This window comes from Barbus barbus, assembly GCF_936440315.1.
Source record: "Barbus barbus genome assembly, chromosome: 30".
Classification (NCBI taxonomy): domain Eukaryota; kingdom Metazoa; phylum Chordata; class Actinopteri; order Cypriniformes; family Cyprinidae; genus Barbus; species Barbus barbus.
Genome location: NC_136758.1, coordinates 11,873,201 through 11,899,664, shown reverse-complemented (window position 1 = coordinate 11,899,664; position 26,464 = coordinate 11,873,201). Strand labels below are relative to the sequence as shown.

Genomic DNA, 26,464 nt, shown 5'->3' with positions numbered 1-26,464 from the left:
TCAAATAGAGATCACAATTCTCCCATGATTCAAAAATAACATGTAGCTAAATAACATGTAATTTACTAGAGGCTGTGACAAAATATTAATTGCCTCCTATTCAAAAATGTTTAACTAGTTTGAGTGAATTATTAAAAAAAAAAAAAAATTGAATGAATAATTCAATGACTAACTCATAAATACTACACTTGTTCCATTACTGAATGAATCAGCAGCTTTGAACGAATCTCCTGAATGAATGATTCAATGACAAATGCATTTTTACAGTCACTTGTCGCCATCTAGTGGCAAAACAATGTAATCAACATTGTAAAAAAACAAGCATTATTTGAAGAGTTCATTTGAAGCAAAAATTACTTTCAAAAGATTATTTGCTCCATTTTGTTCGCTGCCATAGTCATCAATGTTTATATCTGAACTATAAACTTTTATCCCAGTACTTCTGTGATTATACGAATGATAGTAAGACAGAAATAATACTGTGTGGTTGAAAAAACTGTTTGTGAAGCTGTTTCATACCTAAATATTAACTGCTCTCTCTGTGTCAGCGGCAGCACAAACACAGATTTGTATGTTCTGGTACGACTTTGTCAAAGGTTTAATAGACAGAGGAATTGTTGTCCTTTAGAAATAAGATCACAATCCTTTAACGATTAATCGTGCAGCTCTAGTGGACATTTCCATGCAACTCCATCTCTTCAAGATTTGCCAAGTTAGGCCACAGTGTTAGTTACTTTGCATAAGAAAATACCTGCTAAATGAAAATAAATGTAATAGTGATGACTATAACTAAGCACATTACATTTTCTATTAACATCATTGGCTCACCTTCATGAATCCCTCACTCTTGAGCTTGTGCATGCTGTTGGCAGCGTTAAGGAGCCTCCTCCTCTGAGAGTGCAGTACAGAGTCCGCCACCTGCCACCAGGTCCGACAGTTAAGCAGCACGGCCAGACCCACCACACTGGCCATGGCGATCAGAACCGCATTCACCGTCAGGTTCTCTGCGTCCACCTTGAAGATGGCCAGCAGGGTCATGCCTGTGATCAGACAGCCCGATGTCAACACAAAGAGCACGAAGGAGGGGACGCAACATGTCTTCTTCCACTTCTTTCCTGTAAAAGAGGTGTCAAAAAACACGGGTTGAAGTTTAATACAAACAAAACAATCTAAAATGTGACTGGATGAGCCACATTTGAAGCCATGATAAAACACCTGATATATACACAACTGTGATGGCCTGTGAAATGATAGCATTGTTAAAAGTTTTAAATTTTTTATTTATTATTATTAATAAATTAATTATTTACCATTTTTGATGTTTAATATAGAGCTAATTTTGACAGGATGGGATTTTACCATGAGTCTGTCCATGAAAGAAAGAAAAAGAAAGAAAGAAAGACAGACAGATAGATGATAGATAGATAGACAGACAGATATATAGATGATAGATAGATAGACAGACAGACAGACAGACAGACAGACTGACAGACAGATAGATAATATTTATGAAAAAGGTGTTTTTAAAGTGAGTGTTGTTTTTCTTAACTAAAATAATATTAAAATATTTTTCACTAATTGACAAAGCTGAAATAAAAAATAAAAAAAACAATAAAATTTGAATATTAGATGGGGAAAAAAAAGAAACAAATTAGAAATGTTGCCTTGGAAGCCAACTCAAAAACAGAAATTTATTTATATATATATATATAAATGACTAGAAATATAGCACTAAAAGCCAAATATTAATAAATCTAAAAGCTAAATATTAATAAATATTATAAAAGTATATAAATGTAAAACTCTGCTTTACATTATGCCTAACAGGACCTTTTACCATGGTAAAAATCATTGTAAATGAGAGCCTTATATTTTATTGTTGTATAAAAATTGAGAAAGGCAAGAATTAATCAAACACATAAGAATAAAAACAATTCAAAAGCACTAAATATGTTTTTTTTTTCACATTTATTTTCTATTATCAAGGTTCATACTGCATATTCTACAAACACACCTTGAGTTTCATCATTCTTGAAGACCCTAAAAAGTCTGGTGGCCAAGAAGCCGAACTCTCTCTCACAGGCATCGGACAGCGTGGCTATCATTTCAGCCATGGACGTCTCCCCTCCCACACTCGACAGACGGTTATAGTCCGTGAACAGAAACCTGGACAGATGGAGAACAAAAAAAGACTGACTGAAAATGAGCATCACACATGTGCGTGTTTCGACAGAATGTGCAGGTAATCTAACATTGTGAAGAGAATGTTCACAGCATAAATTTATCCAGCCTCTAAAGCATTAGGCAAAGTAGATTACATCTTTATACAGTTTACATCTTTATCTTAATTTCTTTCGACTTTGCATAAGAATAAAAACCCAGTAAACATCAGTGTAAAGTAGTTGGATGTGTTTGGTGAAGGGTGCAGTATTCTGAGGGCTCTACCTGACAGGCAGGGCTTTGGTGGTCTGCTCTGGAAGCTCGGGGGGATTGACGAACATGAGTTTGAGAAGAAGCTCCAAGTAGCCGATGTGACGGGCCAGTCTGGTGCTGAGGATCCAGGCCCAACTCCAACTCTCCCCTCCTTTTCTCCCACCAAAGTACACCAACACTGCATACACCATTCAAAAACACAGGAGACTGAGATGGCGCAAGGTCACTTTCTGATATGAACTGAACCAGGAATTTGTGAGAATGTGCAACAAGATGAACGTAGTACAGGCAATGCATGAGATTGTGAAGTGTAATGCTGCACTCTGGTGGACACATTTATATGTACAGTTCAGTGCCACTTGGTAACCAATCCATATAGGGAAAAATGTAGTAAGAATAAAAAATAAAAGCCTGAACTGGTTGAATATTAATATGAATCTCAAACATTTTAAATGTCCATTTTACATGTAAATATAATTACAATAGCTATGAGATGAATAATGATAAGCAAGGGTATAAAATAAATATACAAAAAATATTTACAAAATCTCCATACAATGAATTATTTTTGATCATTTTTGATCATTCAGGGATGGTTAGCTCTCTGAATGTTTTAGTCCCATAATCTATAAATCGGTAAAGATACAGTTACAAAAAGATATAAGTACTCAGGTCAAAAGATGAAACACTCAGTCAAATCCCTGACTTTATTTTTTATTTCTCTACCTACCCCAGTCTTTGCTCTACTTCATTTACTTTATAGGCACTGACTAGACACTCACATAACTTTCATGTGTTCATTATTTGCACAGCTATAATAATAATAATAATAATATTATTATTATTATATAATTATTGATAATACTGGTAATAATATTAATGAAAATAATGATATTAATAATCAGATAATATTTGTAATTATTATTATTATAACAATAACATAATATGTTATTTTCCTTATTTAATAATAATATAATTATTAATATTAAGTACACTATTATATAAATAATATATAATAGTAATATTGACGTTGTTGTCATCTATAATGACTATATAATTATGTATTATTATTACTGTTTGTATATAGCATTCTTTGCATGTACTGCTTACTGTATTTGTGATTTGTTATTACTTTGTATTTATAGTTTTGTGATTTGTGTTTCTAATCTATTATTCAATGATTTGTACTTGTAGTTTACATGTTTTTTATTTATTGCTGTATTGTGTATTACTGTTTATATGATTTTTTGAGGTTTGTTTGTTTTTTGTTTTTTAGTTCACATAGGACAGTAAGTGGACAGGAAGCAAAGTGGGAGAGAGAGGGGAATGGCATCGAGACTGAGCCGGGACTTAAACTCGGGACACCCCATGCGCTATGGTGCCGATGTGGATTACCCTCTTTAATTCAAGGTTTACTATAAAGTTTAAGTTGGCATTGGCGAATGAACTATACTTCTTTTTGTACACTTGAATTGAGAGGCCTATATTCTCACCAAAGAAGATGTACAATAGGGCGAGCAGGCTGAGGGCCACAGCGATGGCCAGTTTAGTGTCAACAGCAAAGCCGAGGACCAGAGCCACAGATCCACAGAGCAGCAGAGTCAAAACCACCACCAACCACGAAAACTGAAACAACGGCTCCACCTGCTGCCCGGCAAACGTCTTCATCTCATCTGAAACAGTGACAACACCATCAGATCTCATTCAGATCCAATACGGCCCTCCAGATTTTCAATAGTCATTTCTGGCTCATACCCTCCAGTTTCTTAAGCAGGAAGGACTTGCCACTGCCCCACTGGGCGTAAAGCCCCACGCAGATGGGCGGCTGCATGGTGGGCTCACTCAGGATGTCTGCCAGAGCACTGCTGTACAGGTCATAACCCAGCATGTCCCCGTCACACTCAGAGGGAGACAGGTGCTCTGGGGAGGAACACATCAGAAGTGTTGGAGACGGACATGTTACTGTGCAAACAAGGCATGTTTGAAGAAATACTCACTGGCTCCAAATATCTGGGTGAGGATGCTCTTCTGGTGAGTGCAGTCAATGTTGTAGGGTGTCTCTCCTTCCTTGTTGGGCCGGTAGAGCAGACGACCATCTTTAGGGTTCCTCAAGAGCAGCTCAGCGAGTTTGCGGCTTCTCCCACGAATGGCAATATGCAGAGCTGTGTCACCTTTCTGAGAAATATCATTATATTTTTAGAGAATATTCAAATGCAGAAATTCACTATATTGAATACTAGTGTGTAAATATATACACACACTACCGTTCAAAAAAGGTCATTCATTCATTCACCTTTATATATTAATATAAATACACATATTATATAATAAGACAATTAAGACAATAATAAAGACATGTCAATCAGAAAATGATCAGAAAACTTCATGGTTTTACCTTGTCCACTGCTGAAACTTTGGCACCTTTGTCCAAAAGAAGCTCCACAATTTCCATGTTTCTCATCTTGGTAGCTTTTATGAGGGGAGTCTCTCCATCCTGACACATTAACACAAAGCATATGTACCGTAAACAATTATTACAATCATAATGATGAGTTTCATGTAGGATTAAAAGGCAAAATCCAATGAAAATCAGCCCTTTACCTTGGTGTAGGCCTCAGTGTCAGGGTTGCACTGCAGAATGTCTCGAACCATGGTTGCATTACTTTTCTCCACAGCCCAGTACAGGGCAGTCTTACCGTCCTATAATAAAGAATTAAATAACACACGGTCACAGTGACATCTACTTCCTTAATTACATGGGGATTAATAACATGTTACTAATATGAGGTGAAAAGGGCATCAAAACAAAGAGGCCGTTCTGTATAGATTAGCATTCAGGACGGTGTGCTGATGGATTTAGGAGACTGAAATTGAGAGCTGGCGGTGTGGTGGAGATGCAGTTACCTGGCCTTTGACATCAATATCAGCATATTTATTAAGCAAAGCTCGCACAATCTCCACATGACCTCCTCTGACGGCTCCGATAAGCACAGTATCACCACTCTGAGACATAAAAACACCAACAAGATTAATGGGAATTTCAAGATTGCATAAATACTAAAAATCAAGTTTAAATAAGCTATGTATGAGAAGCCTTACCCGGTCAGGGATGTTGACGTATGTGCCCGCGTCCAGCAGGTCTTGGACAATCTCAGTGTAGCCCTCTATAGCAGCGATCATCAGTGCAGTGTTTCCGTCTTTATCAGTCATATTCATGTTGGGGTTTCTCTTTAGCAGGTCCTTCACCACCTCAGTGAAACCACCTCGCACGGCCACTATGAGCGCAGTCATCGAGTTCTACAGGAGAGAGATCATAGTGGGACATTATTCTGTAACATACAGTCTTTTTACTGTTACATTTAATGACTTTGCTACATTAGCACATTTAGTGCATCTGAAAAATGGGAATTGGGACAAAGCCTTTCGAAACTCACAATCTAATAAGCACAATAGTTTAAAAAAAAGTGCGTACCGCTCCCTCCTGGTCCACATTGGCACCGTTCTCCAGCAGATGCATCACACAGTCATAATGGCCCTTCCTGGCTGCCCAGATCAGGGGTGTGGTGCCATACTGACAACAACAAGCAAAAACTCCAGTGTAATGACTGAAGTCTAAATTAATTCAATTAATAATGAATGTGACGCGTATTCATGCATGATATGCACTTTTTTTTTTACTGTCCTGTTCTGCATGTACATACTATTGTACTTGTTTTAGTACTGACAAAAAACTGGGTAATAACTAGGTACTGACACTGAACCTACCCTTAAACCTAACCCATAGAGTTACCTTATATTATTCAGCATTTTCTTAGTTAAGTACACTGTAAATTCAGGTAAGTGTGCATACTTTAAAATAAAGTGCAACCGTTCATAGAATCCTGATCTTTGATTATTACTCTCTTTGACCTTGCTTGGTAACCATAAACGGCCAGTGGATAAGCAAATTAACTACACTGCTTGGCATAATAACGGTTAAACGGATAGTTCACCCAAATCATTAATTACTCGCCCTCATTTCGTTCCAAACCCATAAGACATTTCTACCTTTCTGAGCCTTGAACGTGTCAGTTGCATTGCTGTCTATGCAGGGTAAGAAATTATTTCATCAAAAATATCTTAATTTGTGTCTGAAGATGAATGAAGGTCTTACAGGTTTGGAACGACATGAGGGTGAGTAATTAATGACAGAATTTTCATTTTTGGGTGAACTATTCCTTTAATTCAAATGATAATAACCCATAAAAGAAATCTGCTGGTTTATGCCATTGAAAATAAATAAATAAATAAATAAATACACCTCTATAGGCAATGCGTTACAGTGATTTTAGTAAGATTCGCAATTCATTGCTACTTTCTTTTTCCAATTATTTACTCTACTGTTCAAAAGTTTGTGGTAAGATTTTTTTTAATGTTTATGAAAGAAGATTCTTAAATAAATATTCACCAAAGCAGCATTTATTTGATTAAAAAATACATTTAAAAACCGTAACACTGTATTATTACAATTTAAAATAACTTATCTATTTTAATATAAAGTGTAATTTGTTCTTGTGATGACAGCTAAATTTTCAGCATCCATTTCAACTCCAGTCTTCTGTGTCACGTGATCCTTCAGAAATCATTCTAATAAGCTGATTTGGTGCTCAAGAAGCATTCCTTCTTATTATAAATGTTGAAAACAGTTAAATGTACTGCCCAGTATTTTTGTGGAAACTTTTTTCTACAGGATTCTTTGATGAATAGAAAGTCCAAAAGCACAGGATTCATTTGAAATAGAAATCTTGAGAGGCACTTTTTATCATTTTGATGTGCCCTTGCTAAAATAAATAAATAAAAAATATAAATATTCTACTGACCCTAAACTTTTGAACAGCAGTGTATATTATTTATTTGTGTCATGTGGAAACTGTTGACTCAGGCTTTTCAGTTCACCATCAGTGTTTACGAATTTAGTGAAAGCTCAGCATTCCTTGAGATGGGAGTGATAAGGCACCTTGTCAGAGCAGTTGACTTTGGCTCCATGCTGAAGCAGCAGCTGAACGATCTCCGCATGGCCTCTTCCTGCCGCCCATATGATGGGGTAAACACTATACTACTGGGACAGACACAAATCAATTACACACCGCAGAAAACATTCAAACCTTGAGATCAAATCTCATACAGGGCCACATTTTCCACCCACACCTCAAACAGAGTTTGTAATGTACAATAAATGCTTGTACATAGAATTTGAAAAGGTTCTGCGGACCTGTCCGGTGATGTTGGGGTTTGCTCCTTTCTCCAGCAGTAGACGTGCCACCTCCACACGACCCTTATAAGCGGCCCACATGAGCGCGCTCCAGCCCCCCTGCATACAAACATACCAAGGTCATTATGTTCCCACGTGACAGTCCATAAGAGTAATCTCACGGTCACAGGACTGCGTGGATAAACACATTTTCCCTGAGTCAGGGAGTGACTCAAACTATCGGCTGTCTCTCATCTTCCTTATTTGTTATTATAAGCTTTAGCTGCTACCCAGGCGGCATTTATGGGCAACACAAACACGTTCAGACGTTCCATTTTCAATGTTTAAATGTGCCCAAAAAAGTAAATGGGCAGCTCACAGCTGTCATAGAGTATACATGACCACAGCATGACACCATATATCCAGGAACCACACAGAACTGCTGATCTTACAAACAGAGTATCACGTATCACACGTTCCAGTAAGGTAGGAATTAAATGAACCCAAATGGGATGGTTGAAAATACATAATTTTAAGACTAGGGCTTTGAATTTAGCATTTAGTGTGAATAATGCGATACGTTTACAAATTACATAATGAATAAATACACTACCAGTCATAAGTTTCTGAACAGTAAGATTGTTAATGTTTTTTTAAAGAAGACAGTCAAATTGAAATATTTGTACTATTTAAAATAACTGTTTTCTATTTTAATATATTTTAAAATGTAATTTATTCCTGTGATTTCAAAGCTGAATTTTTGGCATCATTACTCCAGTCACATGATCCTTCAGAAATCATTCTAATATTCTGATTTGCTGCTCAAAAAACATTTATTGTTATTATTATTTTGACAGCTGAGCAGACTTTGTTTCAGGTTTCTTTAATGAACAGAAATCTCAGAAGGACAGCATTTATCTGAAACTGAAATCTTTTGTAACATTATAAAGGTCTTTATCATCACTTTTGATCAATTTAAAGCATCCTTGCTAAATAAAAGTATTCATTTATATAACCCAAAAAAAAAAAATATATATATATATATATATATATATATATATATATGGAGTCCCCTCTCTCTCCCAATAACTGGAGTTTTGATCACAGGACTAAATCACATTTTAAAATATATTCAAATAGAAAGCAGTTATTTTAAATAGTAAAAATATCTCACAGTATTACTGCTTTTGCTGTATTTTGGATCAAATAAATGCAGGATTGGTGAGTAGAAGAGAACATTTATAAAAAAACAAGTAAATCTTACTGTTCAAAAACTTTTGACTGGTAGTGTATATTAATATAGTAACACACAAATAAAATTGATATTTTCTGCTTGGTAATTTTTGATAAATCAAATATGTCAACTGAATTTCACAAAAATATGACACACATATATTAATTTGCCACCTGATTCACAGATAATACTTATTTGTTATTTTGTATTTTTATATGTGACCTAATTAATTTGCTTTGATTTAATTCCCAAATATTTACAAATAAAAAAACAACAAATATTTGTTTTTGTGATTAATTAATTTGGGATTTCGTTAATTTAATAAAAAAAAAATATATTTTTTTTTTTCATTATAAAATTTAATTGATTGTCAGCCTTGATTTTGACACGCAGACATACTGCTAAACTGAAAATTAAAAACCTAAAACAGTTTTCAAGGTGGTAAAGCAGAACTTTCCATCATCCACAATGATAAATTCAAGAACAACTGTTGATTTAAGTACAAGACAGCTCATGTCTTTAATCTGTGTCTTACCATGTCGCGATGCTCCACATTGGCATTGTTCTCCAGGAGTTCCTTCACCACTTCAGTGTGTCCCTCTTTAGCAGCTGAAATCAGTGCTGTCCAGCAATCCTGAGACAAGTGGGAAAAAAACACCCTTGTTTAATTACACAGACATCATCATCCCAGGAAGAGCTAAAGATCTTGTATTTGGATGTTGTTTGTGGAGTTTCAGATCATACCAGCTGGTCATACCAGGTGGTCATAGTGAAGGTTCTTCAACGGTCACCAGAAAAGTTGTATACTATACTATGTATCTGCTGGAGTGAGAAGCTCCAAGTGTTTGTGCCTGTAAACCTAGTCAACTAGTCATTTCCAAATTGACAGTACAGAGTACCAATTATTTTGATTCTACGCCCCACCCACACATATGAAATAATACATCTGGCTGAAGAACTGCAGTCTACCAAAGCAGACAGAGATACCAACCAGGACTACAGATATAATAAAGACATTAAAAAGTACCAAAATAAAAGTTATAGATTCAAAACAATCATAATATTTGATAGATTAGACAGACGAAAAAAATGAAGAAATTTAGATTTTTTTTTAAATAAATAAAATAGATTTTTCCTTTTCAACATCTCAGACATCCTTGTTTGTCATTGACCCTTTTACAAAAGAGTGAAGCAGGACAGATGTGTGACTCACAATCGCTGCTTTGTGAAAATCATATCCTGTTCCAAAAACTATTGCTAGTTTATGTTTTGCCACATGATAACATTTCAGTGTAGAATATCTGATGTTGCGTCACTCTTCTGCACGTGTTTTGAAGAGCTACTCACAATATCATCCAAGTTGACATTTGCTCCCCTCCGGATGAGCTCCTGCACGATCTCTAGACTGCCCTGCTGTGAGGCCAGCATGAGCGCAGTCTGGCCGCTCTACAGCAGAAAACAATGACTTAGTACATATCAGTGATGGGAAAGCAAATTTAAAAGAATATTCAGAGTAAGTTTCAACCTAATGTTTATGTACCACATTTGTGGCATGCTGGCAGTTACCAAAGACAATAGTTGCAACTCGTTCCACAGAGTGTATAAATGAACGAGAAGTAAATGTACAGTTTCCACAGTTTAACCATAATGCTTTAGCATTACACACATCATGATAGTGGTGTGACAGAATCAATTTTATAACACAAACTCTGTGTAGTGTTCAAGCATCCAAACTCTAACCAGTTAAAAAATAAATCTGGTTGCTTTCACTTGGTATTCATAAATTATTAGCTTTATTCAAAGGGGTGCATAAAACATAACCAGGAACTCTTCCACATAGAAAAAGACAATTGTCACAAAAAGATAATTTAAACTTTATAGTTCAAGCAGTTGTGATTATTTTATACAGTATAATCACTTTTTTAAAGGGGTCCTATTATGCTTTTTCACTTTTTGAATTTTAGTCAATGTGTAGTGTGTATGTTTGGGCATAAAACAAAGTTACAAATCTCAAAGTCTACTCCAAAGGGAGATATTTCGTTTTTTTTAAATCCCTTTTTAAGAATTACAGCGAACGGCTCATATGGACTACAAAGTTGTTTTCCTGTATTTGTGACATCACAAATTGTAAATCCCACCTATGGAAATTCGACTGCATTTCTGATGGAAACCAACTATTTTCAGAATATTTTGGATGTCATTTTAATTTCATCTTGCATATAATGATAACGATAAAGGCGCATTTGTGAACAGAGCTCTGTTTTGTGCATAGCGTTGCCGGGGAAACCTCGCTCTCTCCCGCTCCAACAGAGAATTAATTTGCATATATAGACCCTTTTAGGGCCGACGTCTCAGTTACGTCACAGCGCTAGCTGGAGGCAAAAACTGGAGGCGGCCCATTCAAACCAGCGCAGATTCGGCTACATAAGGAGCTTAAAATATCATCTTGTTGTGATGTCGGGTGCCCGAATCGATGTTGTAGAGGCTCCAATTTTAAATTTTAAGGCATACCTGATGCCTCTGCCAGACAAAAAAAAACGATGACAGCTGTGGATAAACGAGTCGTTTGTGTCAGGCTGGGGAGAAAAGTATTGTAATAATGTTAATTAGGCTATGTGAAAAATAATGCGTTTTTCGAACCACCAAGCATAAGAGCATGTTCTAGTACACCCCCAAAACAAAATCAAGACTTTGTAAAAGAGCATAATAGGACCCTTTAAATAAAAGCTCAATATTTATTTTACAGTAATTGTATTACAACAGTAATACATTTCTTGTTTTGATCATTTTTATTTAATAATCAAATTTTATTAATAATAATACATTTATTTTACAAATTAAAACAATTTTATTTTTCATACATACTATTTTTTAATATTGATATTGATAGTCATATTGATAATGTTTTTTTGGGGTCAAAAATGAAAATGGTTTTAAGCATCAAAACAATAAAAGTTTAATGCAGATCCCCCCCCCCCCCCCCCAATACATTAGAATATGTACTACTAATTTTTTCTCTGAGAAAAAAAAATTACTATCATATATCCTTCCCATGATTTACAGAAGATATCAGTAAAATATCAGTCAGTGTAACCAAAAATCTTGTCTGGCATATTTTGAAAAAGAATCATTAGATAATGACATAAATAGACTATTTACCAATTACTTTACTATAATCTTTGCCATTATCCTTCAACCTACTAGGTTTTTCCTAGTCATCAGCAAGATGTTTTTAATCATGTAACATATAATAACATTCAGTATCAACACTTTTTCTTTTATATACTGATCAGAATACATGTTTCATTTTTACATACATATACACAATAAATAATAATGAATAATAAATAAATGACAATAAATATTTTATTTTTCACTTTTCACAAAAGTTATTGAAACATTACAGTACACATTTTACTTGCATTTAATATGCTTTTGTCAATATAAATCACAGTAACAATTTTTCCATTAATCGTTCAAAACAAAGCACAGTATAATGTCTACTTGTGTTAGAATTCACTCATTTTTATTCATTCATATTAATCTTCATTTACTACATAATGTATGATGAATGAGCAAGAGAGTGTGTGGTTTTGGATACAGCATGCATGAATGCTTAAAGAGTACAGTAATGCCTCTAATGCTTTATAACTGATACATTTGAGTTCAACACGGCAAAACAACTTTAGATATATAAAGTGCTCTAACACTTTAGTATAGGGACCAATTCTCACTATTAACTAGTTGCTTATTACCATGCCTATTTTTAACATATTGGCTGTTTATTAGTCCTTATAAAGTAAATATTCTGCATGACCATATTCTACATCCCTAATCCTACCCAATACCTAAACTTAACAACTACCTTAGTAACTATTACAGTTTTTTTCAATTGCTAACATCCATTTGTCCAATCTGTAGTCACATTTTCAAAACTCTAAACACAATTAACAACATCCGTCTGTTGTGACCATACCATTAACACAATTTATGTTGTTTTCACACAATATCAGTCAATTAACACGTTTCTAAAATGCTTAAATGTTCTTTTCACACAAGCTTACCCCATTCCAAAATCATGGATCTTATCTTTTTTACAAATGCTTAAACACAGCATGACAGAAATGAAGATCTAATGTTCCAAACTTTAAATATAGTGTAAAGCCTCTACTTCTGAAACAAAAGCAACTTAAAAGAGCTGCTAAGAATTATTTTAATTACTAATAATTGAGAAATAGCTGATTCCAATCTTCCAGTCTTTCCATACATGGCCATGCACAATAAAAGGCACTCTCTGGATTGGTTTGTTCAAAACAATTCAGAACAACACAGAGAAGCATAAAAAGAAAGAACATGTTTGGAGGAGGGAGAGTTGGGATGAGGGAAAGGACTGGTTGGACCAGGGAGAGGAGTACTTGGACCAGGACTGTCTGGTTTGGTTCAGCTACCAAAACAGACATCAAGAGACTACAGCAGACTGTCAGGACTGCTGAGAGGAATATTTGTGCCCCCCTACTCAACCTCCAAGATTTTTATATCTCCAGAGTGAGGAAAAGGGCTAAGAAAATCACTTTGGACCACGCACACCCTGCCCACTCTCTCTTTGAACTGTTGCCTTCTGGTCAGCGATACCAACCACCAGAACAGCCAGGCACAAGAACAGTTTCTTAACGCAGGCTATATTCGGCCAGAACATTGTAAACCATTCATAACAATACATTGTCAATCATAACTGACACATTTATACAGAGAAAATCGAAATAACATAACATCTGTAGATTCATTTAAAGTTTTTTTTTTTTTTATCACTGACAGTAATTTCATTTTGCCAGTAAAGCCTTTACTCCTGCAATTCTGTCACTTTTCTTTTACATTCCATAAAGTACTGATGATCCTTCACTATGCTGTACACATACTATCTAAAATGAATCCACTCACAAAAATGAACTAGCTGGCTGAATTATTATTATTATTGTTGTTGCTATATTTGTAATGGATCTCATATTGTATGTTCTATACAGGTCAAACTGAGACATGATAAGTAATGCAGTTTTTGTAATGCCATTCATTGTTAGCATTTTGACAGTCTATGCACTATAATTGACTACATGTTCCTGTTGGATAGAAAACTAGTTTGGAACAGTGCTAATGTTTTGAACAAATGACTTGATTTTTGAATCGGGCTTGCTGTGTTTTGATAGAGTTAGTATATGAAGAAAAAAGGTATTCAGCATTTTGAAATGTAGTTTGTATTTATTTAACAAAATGTGGTTTTGGCCAGAAAATTATTATTGAGGCAAAAGTCATAGGTAATGGTTTGTTAACCTTAATATAAATCTAAAATGATACAACAAACAAATCTGTTTTCAACACTTGAAAAATGACAGTGCACATAGCTAGTCCTAACCAAAAAAAAATCAATATGCAGTGTAAATGAACTCCAAGCTGAAAACAACACAGAATAATGCTTTAAGGGTTCCTGCACACTCACTTCACTTCTGGTGTCCACCTCTCTGTACTTGTCCAGATGAGCTTTGACGGCCGAAAGGTTTTCCTCCTCCACATAGTTGAAGAGACTCTGGGTGGTCAGAGAGCTCATCTTCAGAGAGGTGCTCACATCCATGGCTGTGCTATGAACTCCACTGGAGAACGTGGAGGAGAACAGAAGAGATACATCATTAAATGAAACTCTCCTCTGTTCAGCCATTGCAAAAGCCTGGCTTCTCCTCCTGAAGCAACTACAGATATGGAATAACAAGACAGACAGTAACAAGCCCAGTCTTGCAGGATTGCACAAACAGTTTGAGTTAATGATGAACCGTATGCTAACTGAACAGACAGTAGGCGACTACCTTATCAATATCGATTAGGATAAAGCCTCATGATGTGAAGTTAAAAACCTCTAATGCATTCTGAGCAATAAACCGGAACTACACAAATATACTTTCGGGTGATTATCGATGCAATGCTGAGCACACACACAAAAACAGCCTTTTTCCAAGGTTTATACTAAGTTGTTATTCTGAAGGAGTAGTTAAATCTTTTTAATGGTCCTTAAAAGGGAAAGCAGTTTGAGCAAACTAACAAGGCTTAAGCTTGGCCTCAGAAATGCACACTGTAGTCCAAGTCCATTCATTAAACACAACAAGCACACTTATATGGAAGAATTTGTGCTCACTCAAACTTCACTTTTTGTTGAATGAGGAAAAAAAAAGTCACATTTGGAATTGTGTTAAAAAGAATAGATCCAAACAGTAGGGTAACAGAGAATTTGCTATTCATTTAGAATATTAAATCTTATATTCTATGCAATTTTAATATTCATGCATTTGGACAATTTACTTGAATAATGACAGAAAAAAACTGAATTACAGTCAAAGAGATGTATCTGAACTACACTATATAATTCGAAATAATGAAAAAAAATAAATTGAATTTGCATCTAATTCATTTAATTATTAAACAAGCCATGATTTATAATTACTATTAAATTAAATAATAAAAAACACACTCTCGATTTGAGGGAGTCCTCTTACCCCAAAGATCTAACTTTTAATTTCACTTTAAAATAAAATATTTTCTACCATAAAAATTGTGTACTGTGTACAAAAATCCCCTATTAATAAATCTACATCAACTTTTAACAGCCAACACAAAACTAAATTGATAAATCATTACTATCTTATGACAGAAAATTCAATAATTTAATATTAATAACTTTAAAAACTATTAATAATTTTGATATACAAATACTGATATTCTGATCAAATGTCATGCACAATTATGAAAGTATAGCTATTCTACAAATGTACTGAAATGAGATTTAGTGACATTTATGGTCAAGATGAAAAATTATAAGTGTGTGTGTGTGTGTGTGTGTTGGGTGGGGGGGGCACACTTAAAACGTAAAACTGTATGAATGTAACTGCATTAAAAACTAAATATAAAACCATGTGTTAAGGGCCAGTAATTTAGACCAATTTAAGTGTTAACTGTCCTATAATATGCACATAAAACACTATAATGAAGTTTCCAAACAAAGTAAATGAGGCCAAATGCAAGTACTTTTTTCCATGGCCATTTTGCCAACTCAGCAGCCCAGTACAACCCTTCAAAGATGAAAGCCGGTCACCAAAAGCTGCTGACAACATGCCAAGCATCATAATATGTTTAAAAAAAACAGCAGGGCCTCAGTGCCCAAAATCTACTCAGTTACAACAGATAGAAGTCTTATTCCTAAACTTAAATATCTTACAGCAGAGATTAAGGTGACAGATCCAGTAATGCAAGACATCCGTTTCAATCAGCCTTTGTTCATCCCTGAACTGCTGACACACCCTTGAAAGCATCCCAGCAGCCCTCCAGAGAGATCACACAATGGAGACAGCCAATCACAGAGAGACCCTCAGCCAAATATTGACCGAGCAAGGTTCACCCCCTCTCCCAGCCCCAATGCACAACACACAAAGACCAGTGAAGATAACCCATTCATAACATAATCCATATACAATACAATCCATTTACAATAACATCATTCTTCACACTCATTAGTCTGCTGACTCACCTTGAGCCAGAGTTCCCTGTGAGTTGGGTTTCAAAAGCCTGTCTATCCTTGTGCTGTTGATACTCCACTCACGCTGTCACTCAGACTGTGTACTAACAAGCCAGCCAGGGCTCAGCCTGTCACTCCAGGAGCTCATGAATAATGCAGGAGGAAGTGTGAGACCCCGCCTCTCTTTGGAGTGATGCCCAATGCACACATGCTGTGAATCCTACTACGGCAGAGCTTCACTTATGAATGTAAATTAAATCTGACGTTATTATTGAAGCTTCCTGAAGGGTCCAGCCCAAAAGTGATTAATATTAATGAGACACACCTTCGATAAAGGGCGTGTAATAGCGTACAAGGCTTTGCTAAGCATTGTACTTATAACTAAATAAGTAAAAGTTCTTTATAAATGTTCGTGAAAGGTCACTGGGCTGGAAACACATATGGATTTCACATTAGAGCGAAGCAAACAGCACTACACCAATCCCCAAATATAGTAATATATAAATGGAGTTCTTATAATAGATATGATCTTCAACCTTTTTAAAGCCAACAACCCCCCTAGACAGAGTGTGCATGAAGTGACTGTCTGAAATTAAGTACTGCTTCTTTTTTTAAATCAGCAAAACTGACTTGCCTTTAATAATGTGAGTATAGTAACTTTAAAATGCTTACTTTGCAATATGATTATTTTGCAATATGAAGTCTGGTTAAACTAACGTGCGCATTTAGAGTGCGTTCTTATACGACATTATTTTTTATTAAATGTGCAAAAAATCTGAAATTCAGAACTGATTTTTTTGTGTGTTTTTGAAACAATAATAAGCAAATATTCATTAGACTGCATGAAAATACATAAATATTATATGGTATTATATTTTTATATTATATATATATATATATATATATATATATATATATATATATATATATATATATATATATTTTTATCTATTTTTTGGTCACAGCTAATTGTTGTGTTTTGATTTCTTTCAAATAAAATTCATCCATTTCAATTAATGAAATATTTATTATAATATATATTAGAAGATTAACTTTGCAATATGAATACTATATTTGTTTAAATGTCCCATAACTAATTTAAAAAGGTATGGTTTTGAGTTTGGTTTGGTGTCTATTTTTTGACAGAATTATAAATCTGTTAACAACAACAATCACAACAATAAAAACAACAACAACAACTATAATAATAGTTAATAATAATAGTTTAACAATAATAATAATATCAGTTTTACGATCTAAATGGTCAGAAATTGACCTAATATCAGGCAATAAAATAAAAATTCAAATAAATTATTGGTCAAGAGGTTGAATTTTGTTCTGAAATCAAACAATATCTGTACCCAACAGTACAGGGACTGTGGACCCCCCATAGATATTTTTGTATTATTGGGGTGTAGATTAATATCATCAACTGTAAAATAGAAATTAAATAGTTTTAAATCACAATATACTGGATTTCATATAGCAATAGTACTAATAAGTCACTTAAAAACATTCACACATTATTTTTCTTTCTTAAAAAATATAATTAATGAAATTAATCTCGATTTAAATATTTATATACATGTTTAGCACATTTTTCTAAGCACCCCCTGCGGTTAAGTTACATCTGGTTTGGGAATCACTGCTCCAAGGATCGGTTTCCATAGTGTGGCACAAAGAAACAGTGGTAAACAAGTTCACACCAGCACTGTGAAAAATTACTTCTGAAAGCAGCTCAGACGTATTTGCCCACCATATTAAAGGTCTAAAGAGCATCATACCATAGCTAACTGTAGCTGTAAAAGACAAGTTCAAGCACACGTGTTTACAAACAGACCTATATGTCTGCAACAAACGCTGTTACTAGTGAAGGAAGAGCACGTGTCCTGACAGCTGGAGCTCAACTGTGTATGTCCCCTGTTCTCTCTTTTAACACACAGTGTCTCAAAGTTACTATGTGGCAGTTAAAATAATCAAAGTTACTGTGACTTGCGTGAAAATGACAAATTGACATGAATTCGCGTCTTAATAAAACACGTGTCAGTTTGTTTACATAATTCCAAATGATAACTTGTAACTTACACCTCTCTTCCAGAGAAAAACAAGGTCCAAAGCAATCCGATATAATTCACATAACTCTGTTGCTTTCCATACCCTTTTTGTCTGGAGGCAGTCTTGCGTTACAGCACAGCCATTTTGTTTGAACAGGGGTGTGGATGAAATTAAAATTAACTACGCATGACCACACCCATTATGCACAAACCACGCCCAGTACAAGATAAGGCCACGCCCATGTGTTGATAGCAGTTACAATACCTGTTTTATGTGTCTGCTTCTCATATGTATTAACAAAATATCTATCAATCGTCTGAAATACCATATTATAGATCTTTAATTCAGTCAGTGTCCTATCTTTGTAGTAAACCATTGTTGCATTACCCATAGGAAACCCAAAAACATCAATACTGGGAAGGAAAATATGGTTTATTTGTTTTGAGACAAATCATGATAGTGGAATTAATTTTTAATGTCAAATCCTTTATTCAAAGGAAAAATTGTTTGGCTTGATACAACTTCAGAGCGCTCAATTCGTCAAACAATTCAAATTCTGGGTAAGTATCACATCTCAATTTATGATTATTACAGAAAATAAATAGAGGAGAAAATAAATGTTTGTTCTCCTCTGGACAGTTCTCAATCCAAGTACATTTGCACAGACAACCTTGTGTTTTATAATGTATATTGGTGAACTGATTTATATTGAAGTAGCTAACATTAGGTATTACTTTTTTCTGCATCTCTCCACAAACGCATTACATTTCATTAGTTTTGCTGTACACTGCCAGGTTATGCAACATCACAACCAGTCGGTAGGTATTACAATGGAAAAGTTAAATGATTCTGTGCAATATCTGGAAAGCTTTAGCAACCAGTTAAGCGGGGTTGCTTGTTCACTAAGGACCACGATCACTTATTTTGGATGACCATTAAAGACCAACAAGACAATGACAAACAACAGAACTGAGGTGGCTGGTGGACAACAAATGCACTGTAAAAAAAAAAAAATACATTACAGTAGTCAACACAGTTTCACACAGCTTTGGGTCATTCTTTGTAGAATCAGTAGTTGGAAATGGCATTGAAATAAATGATGACTGATAAATAAGGCTGTTATTTACCTTCACTATTACTTGGGCCTTAACAAAAAGATGTTAGGCTGTATTTAGCTGAACATGATCTGAATGAAGGGATGACGTTTACACATAAACAGCAATGGACACACATTTAACGTCTTTCTATGGATGGAGCCTGTTTACAAAATATGCCTATAACACTGGAACGCCGTCCTGAATTCATCCATTAAGCACATACTCTAACTGTTGAGTAGCACTGAGGTTTCTTGCATTGCTTCGGCAGTTTTTCTAAGTTAGCTCTACCCCGACTCGTTCCTACCAAAAGTGCAAATAGGAAGGGAGTGAAAAAGAATTCCTCCCAAAATCTCAGTAGGTAAAAATAATGTCCGTTTAAGACCAAATAAATGACTTGTTTTTTTTTTTTAAGTACAAACCTCTCACCCTGTTGTAAACCTGTACAAATAACGTGATCTTTTTGTGCACCTCATGTGATTTGGCACTTTGGACATTTGAAAGAAGTTTTGCATTGAGGTGCTAGTTAGTACACTGGTTTCTGAGGGACACGTTGCCTTTGAGCAGTTAAAACAATTAATTCATTAAGCAAAACTTATGAAAAAGAGACAAAAAGAGAAATCATGCAGTATATATTTGGATATTCCCAGCAGCCATACCAGCAGAGTTGCTGATTATTAATCTTCATATTGGTTTTGCAGTTACTAAAACTGTTGGTGCAGGGCTGTAATTCATCATGGTTTTATATTTCTGGAGTCCAAATACAATATGACTTTAGAGAACTGTGCTTACGAAACCACAGGGGGCTGGTTCAGAGCGTTTTCTCCAAATGGAGACTGGTCAATTTCACACCCAAGAATATGTTTTTCTTGTTACTGAACTTGCTTAGTTAACAAAAATCCAGTGAGACTCACTTTGGTAAATGCTTTAGTCCCTTCAGCCCTTCATTACCAAATGAAAACAAAACAATAAAACTAACATATAGAGTTGATTTGAACAAGGGGTAAAACGTTTAATAGTAAATAAATGCATCAACATAATATCAAAAAGTAGATTCTGGGGAATATGATGAGGTCTGATTTTCCAGACGCTTGAATCAAATGAGCAAGACTCTCTGAGGCCTTTTAGAGGATCAAAGTTGAAGAAAAATTCTTATATGAAATCACACAACTTGCAGGTTTCTTTAGGGCCCATGAGTATTGATGTATCCATTTGGGGGGGTGATACTAAACAAAAGTTGAATGTTAGAGAAAAATCTAAAGTGGTCTAAAACAAGACCATTGTGCCCTGAGGAAACCAACAACCCATTAAAAAAAGAGCATTAATATAACCCTTAATCCAACCAAAATTAAAGTAAAAAAAAAAAAAATTGCAAAATAAAATCTAAAATGACAACACACTCTTACAGTTGACCCGTGTTCCAAAGATGTGGACAAAGGCTGAGAAACAAAGCAGCAGATAGAAAGAACCCCACAGAAATGAAGACAGAATAAAGATGAAACAATGGCAAGATATAGGAACCTAAGGCCTTAAAGTTTGGCAACACGCAACTGGACTTGTTACTTTTCATTTACCGCACACATTTCCTTTGAGAAGAACTGAATGAGAGGTTACTTTGTTAAATTGACAATGGCAGAAACCTTCTAGGTATCATGGAAGTTGATTCCAGTGCTAGACTTCCCGCACTAATGTAGTGAAGCTATAAGCCAACAATGACTGGTCCGCTCCTATGTAACACGATCCCCATACGAGGCTTCAGGCCGTAAATATATGGAGGGTTTAAGGCAACTTCAGATTTACTGACATTGAAGTCAAATATTCACCATTTTAATAATCAATCACCCCAATTTCATATGATCCTATGAAGATTTCCTGTTTAAAACCCATCTCCAACAGGGCGACTATAGGGTCAACGGTCTCTTTTCGCTGTATTGTTGCTGGAGTTTAGGTCACTGTCAAGTGTTGTTGGATCTGAGGGAGGAAATGGCCGCTCTGTGTCTCTCAGTATTGATATTAGAGTTCCTCACAGCGCTGTGTGCGGGTCGAGCAGCCCTTCGTGCCCTCATGTGGCTTTCTGCTTCTGAGGAGAGACAGTTCTGTTCACTGGCCTGAACCATGCCCGGCTGTTCCTGTTGTTTCGTGCGTCTGGACTTCACGGGTAAAACCAGCACCAGAAACACGCAGAGCAGGTGAATGCAGCAGTACCACGAGCTGAAGAGAGCAAATGACACACAGCACATTAGGAACTTTAGTTATGTGATTTTGCCATTTGTTGGAAATCTTATGCATAGATAGATTAGATAGATAGATAATATAGATAAGATAGATAGATCTGTTTGTGAGTACAGTATTTTGACAACATCTATGTTTTGGGGGTCTCAGCTTTCAGATCTTTATCCAGTTAGCCATCATTCCACATCTTTCCAACACAGTGTTGTTCTCACCGAGATGTACTGAGGTCCTCTTCACCCTAACATAATTTACTCTTTCCTAGGCTGAGCTCCCACAGCCTTCAATCTGATCCACAGCAACCGGTCACCAATCTCACCAATTCTCTCTCTTTAATGAAAATGCTTTATGTGTTCTTCAGGCCGACTCATTTAACAGCACTGCTCCAACAAATGACCATCATAGATTTCTTTTATCTCAGCAGAAGCTGTGAAATAAATGATCCTCTGCCAGCTCATAAAGTGTCACCAGACTCAGGCCTGTAAAGCCGTCTAATGAATTAAGCGAGACTGCAGCGAGCGGAGATAAAATCAGCCTCTCATTTTTACCTGTCAGCTTCACGTCTTCCACTAATAACTCTCAGCAACAGCTCGGTGGTGCAGGTGGGTTTACGATGACTTTCTGACCTGCTCTTTAAAGCGTTTCACTTCTTTATTAATGATGTTTTATCACCGGAGCTTGCACATAAACAATCTGGAGGAGCCTGTTGCATATTGATCATCAGTTAGTGGAGGTGAATCCGTAATGGCTGGAGTCAGAGACATTAAGACCTGCCCTGGAACTCTCACATATTGCTGCAAATGCATTACTGACCTATAAAACTTTAGTGAAGGCCCCACTGCGAGCAGCACAAATGGCACAACAGTGTAACAAATGGCCATCTGCGTGCTGAACCACGTGATCACGTCATAGATGAGCTTGAGTGTGGCTGAGCCCAGGAAGTGTTGCCGCACATTGTGTCTTACCTGAAAAGATGAAATTGTATCATTTATAAAAGGACTTTGACAGTAAAATGTAACATTTGAACATTTCAGACTAGCTTCTCTATTCTTTTTCTATTCTATCGGTTTTCTTTTTATTTATTATACAATCAACAAAAAGTAAAAAAGGCCTCTATTAGAGCTTGCTCTATTCTTTTTCTATTCTATCAGTTTTCATTTTATTTATTATATAATTAAAAAAATCTTGCTATGTGTACTGCGTTAGGCACTTGCATATCATTGCTCTTTTGTTGATTCAATTGCTTCCATTGTCCTCATTTGTAAGTCACTTTGGATAAAAGCATCGGTAACACTTTATAATAACGTCCAGTTATAAGTCATTTATAAGTAATTAGTTAATGATTAACTAATCATTTACAAAACATTCATAAGCGATTAATAAGTGATATGCTAACAATTTGTGTATGTTTTGTTAATTCATTTAAAAGTCATTTACAAGTAATTAGCTAATGATGAACTAATCATTTACAAAACATGACTATGCATTCATAGATGATTAATAATTGATATGTTAATATTTTTATCTATGTTTTGTAGAATAAGTTTTGAATCATTTACAAGTGATTAGATGATGATGAACTAATCATTTACAAACCTTCCAGGTTACAGGTTGTTTGTGAATATATATATATTTACGCACACACGACTGGAAACCATAAAGTTTGTAAAACATTTACAACTGATGATTAGTTTACACTTTAGATTAGGGGATGCAGAAAGCTTTGTAAATGATTTATAATGTTTATTGAGATAATAGTACAATGTTGACATTTCAATGATCTATAAGTGATTAATAATATATTAACTATTAACCATTAAGGATCTGTTTGATTATTTCATTATGCTATATTTAAAGATAACTTATGACAGATTTATAAATTGTTAGCATATACTTAATCATTTGTGAATGTATAGTTATGTTTTGTAAATGATTAGTTCATCATCATCTAATCACTTGTAAATGATTCAAAACTTATTCTACAAAACATAGATAAAAATATTAACATATCAATTATTAATCATCTATGAATGCATAGCCATGTTTTGTAAATGATTAGTTCATCATTAGCTAATTACTTGTAAATGACTTTTAAATGAATTAACAAAACATACACAAATTGTTAGCATATCACTTATTAATTGCTTATGAATGTTTTGTAAACGATTAGTTAATCATTAACTAATCACTTATAAATTACTTATAACTGGACGTTATTATAAAGTGTTACCAAGAATCTGCTGAATGACTAAATGTAAATGTAATAAGGTTTATAATTTCATTAAACCTTCAATTCCCCCAAAAATGTTTAATGTTCCTGTCCACATGTAATTAGCATTTTACAAATACACTAAGACATTGAGACTTAATTTTTTTTTTACAAATTTAAATTTAAATTTGTGAGGAAAAAAAAAAACACTCCAAGAATGTGTTTTTTCTATTGACGTTTTCAACTGCATGTATTCTGTAGCACCCACAATCCCTTCCATTTCTACATGTGCATATATAAATGAAAGATGGATATATATTTTATTAAACAAGATCTGCATTACACCGAAGACTGGAGTAATGGCTGCTAAATATTCAGCTGTCATCACAGGAATAATTATTAATTTCATATTGTTTTTTGTTTAAATTATTAAATAATTTAATTTAATTTGAAATTAGAATGATATTTCACAATATTATAATTAATTTTTGATCAAATAAATGCGGCCTTGGTGAGCATTTAAAAATGTTTTCTTATTCAGATTTTTTAAATCTGGAATATTGGTTTAGTCAGGTTATGACATTAGATTATAGTGTTCATGTGACAATTCAGATTAATAAAAGAATATTCAGTAAACACAGTCATTTTTACTTGTGGATTTAGAAATTCTTACATGGGTTTGAAAAATTGAAACAGCTCTAGAAGCAACAGTGTATTATGCAGACAATGCCATGGGCTGAATAGTTTATATTCAGAGTAGCATTTTAAGATGGACTACTGCAACTAAGTGACCTACTTTTCTCCTTAGTTGGAAAGGCCTTGATCATTGCCAATGAGACAGAGGAATGGCAGTATTATGCAGCACATGACTAGATGAATAATAACCTTGACTGAGCGCATATAGTCTTTTTTGATGTCCAATTCATCTAGTTTTGACAGCCCATCTTATGTAAAGAATACTCACTGCCCGTGCTGCCATTGTTACAACGATGCCTGTGATGAATGTCAGGTAATACCCTGGGTAAACTCCGTGCCAGATGGCTGAGAGGAGGAATGTGGCCGCAGTCGGATTGTACGGGCAGCGCTCATAACAAACTCTGCAGAGAACAGCAACAAAGCTCACATTGTTTCTGAGATTTCAGAAAGTATACACATGCTCGGTCAAGATTATTCACCTTTTCAACCAAAGCGATGTCTGGATGTTCCAGTTATCCAAGAACATCTTGAAGCTGGTGGCAAACTGTTTAGGACATCAGGAAAAAAGATGATATATTAGGGTAGAGTTCAAGTCGAGTGAGAAGACAAACTCTGTTTTTGTCTGTGCCTTACCTCAATATTGAGTATTCTTAAATTTGATATTCTGTCCCATTTTGGGGTGCCATCTGTGTTATAGCCATTAAACCCAAAACCAGCTGCATTGTTGATGGCATCGGCTGTGAAAGAGTGAACGAATCTAGTTAAAACACTATCACAAAGTGACTGATGCAGTATCTAATTCACTATGACAAAAAAAAATAAACAAGCACCTAATATCTAACTAGAAACAGTGCAACAGGTCACAGAAAAGGCCTTTTATGAACACAAGAGGGCAGTATGATACTTGAACATGGCCTATGAGTCAAAAACTAGCCATATGGCATAGTATACACTGTATTTTTGTAAAGCATGCACTACGCAACAATAAATATATAAATAAAATATATATTGTTGCATGACCATACTAATTGTTTTATTGACCAAGAGGTAATAAAATTATTAATATGCATTTTTATCAAATTTTATGCAAATATGTCATTGTATTTCGATTATATAACGTGTAAGGAATTAGATTATTAAAAAAGTATTTCTTTCAGTGTTCTCGGTTGTGTACTGCACATTTTGAATAATGTCTATATGTGTGTGCATAATTTAATACCAGAAGAGCACATTGCCCACCTGTTCTACTCACCTAACGTCCATACAAAGTAGTATTTGGGGCGTAAAGCCAACATGGAGATGTAGAGGTACAAGACCTGGATGTAGAAAGGGTTAGAGGCCATAAAGGTGTCGTTGATGGCACGCTCTGTAGGGCAGGCGGTGTAGATCACCAAATAAACCATTAGTGACAGAGCACACGTGCACAGTTTCTGGATCACATCCCTCTAGAAGAACAACACAGACCGTTTCAGAGAGTTAGAGCAATATAACGAATGAAAATGTCTTCAAATAAATAAATAAATATATACATACAAAAAACTAATCCTTAATATACAGTGCCATTCAAAAGTCTAGGATCAGTCAAATTGTTTACGTTTTTTAAAGAAGTTTCTTATGCTCATCAAGGCTGCATTTTTAATATACTTTAATTTATTCCTGTGAAGCAAAGCTGAATTTTCAGCATTATTACTCCAGTGTCACATGATCCTTCAGAAATCATTTTAATATGCTG

At 35.0% G+C, this 26,464-nt stretch overlaps 2 protein-coding genes across 3 annotated transcripts in view; both read right to left on the bottom strand.

Moving 5' to 3' along the window:
• The window catches only part of LOC306850693 (kinase D-interacting substrate of 220 kDa B-like), a 56,182-nt gene extending 37,528 nt beyond the window's left edge, over positions 1-18,654 (bottom strand). For both annotated transcript variants that reach the window (XM_079386488.1, XM_079386489.1), the window contains exons 1-17: positions 18,607-18,654; positions 14,389-14,539; positions 10,245-10,343; positions 9,433-9,531; positions 7,685-7,783; positions 7,430-7,528; positions 5,906-6,004; positions 5,533-5,730; positions 5,338-5,436; positions 5,035-5,133; positions 4,829-4,927; positions 4,431-4,608; positions 4,189-4,353; positions 3,927-4,106; positions 2,446-2,611; positions 2,015-2,166; positions 829-1,115 (exon numbers count right to left, since the gene is read on the bottom strand). In XM_079386488.1, coding sequence (XP_079242614.1) covers positions 829-1,115; positions 2,015-2,166; positions 2,446-2,611; positions 3,927-4,106; positions 4,189-4,353; positions 4,431-4,608; positions 4,829-4,927; positions 5,035-5,133; positions 5,338-5,436; positions 5,533-5,730; positions 5,906-6,004; positions 7,430-7,528; positions 7,685-7,783; positions 9,433-9,531; positions 10,245-10,343; positions 14,389-14,520 — 2,250 coding nt within the window. In that variant the 5' untranslated portion in view covers positions 14,521-14,539; positions 18,607-18,654. The remainder of the gene's footprint in view (positions 1-828; positions 1,116-2,014; positions 2,167-2,445; positions 2,612-3,926; positions 4,107-4,188; positions 4,354-4,430; positions 4,609-4,828; positions 4,928-5,034; positions 5,134-5,337; positions 5,437-5,532; positions 5,731-5,905; positions 6,005-7,429; positions 7,529-7,684; positions 7,784-9,432; positions 9,532-10,244; positions 10,344-14,388; positions 14,540-18,606) is intronic.
• Positions 18,655-18,916: 262 nt separating this feature from the next.
• Positions 18,917-26,464, bottom strand: part of LOC306850424 (lysophospholipid acyltransferase 2-like) — a 50,183-nt gene continuing 42,635 nt past the window's right edge. The window contains exons 8-13 of the mRNA XM_079386081.1: positions 25,985-26,177; positions 25,366-25,469; positions 25,212-25,276; positions 25,001-25,133; positions 22,641-22,792; positions 18,917-21,809 (exon numbers count right to left, since the gene is read on the bottom strand). Of these exons, the coding sequence (XP_079242207.1) occupies positions 21,554-21,809; positions 22,641-22,792; positions 25,001-25,133; positions 25,212-25,276; positions 25,366-25,469; positions 25,985-26,177 (903 nt within the window). The 3' untranslated portion in view covers positions 18,917-21,553. The remainder of the gene's footprint in view (positions 21,810-22,640; positions 22,793-25,000; positions 25,134-25,211; positions 25,277-25,365; positions 25,470-25,984; positions 26,178-26,464) is intronic.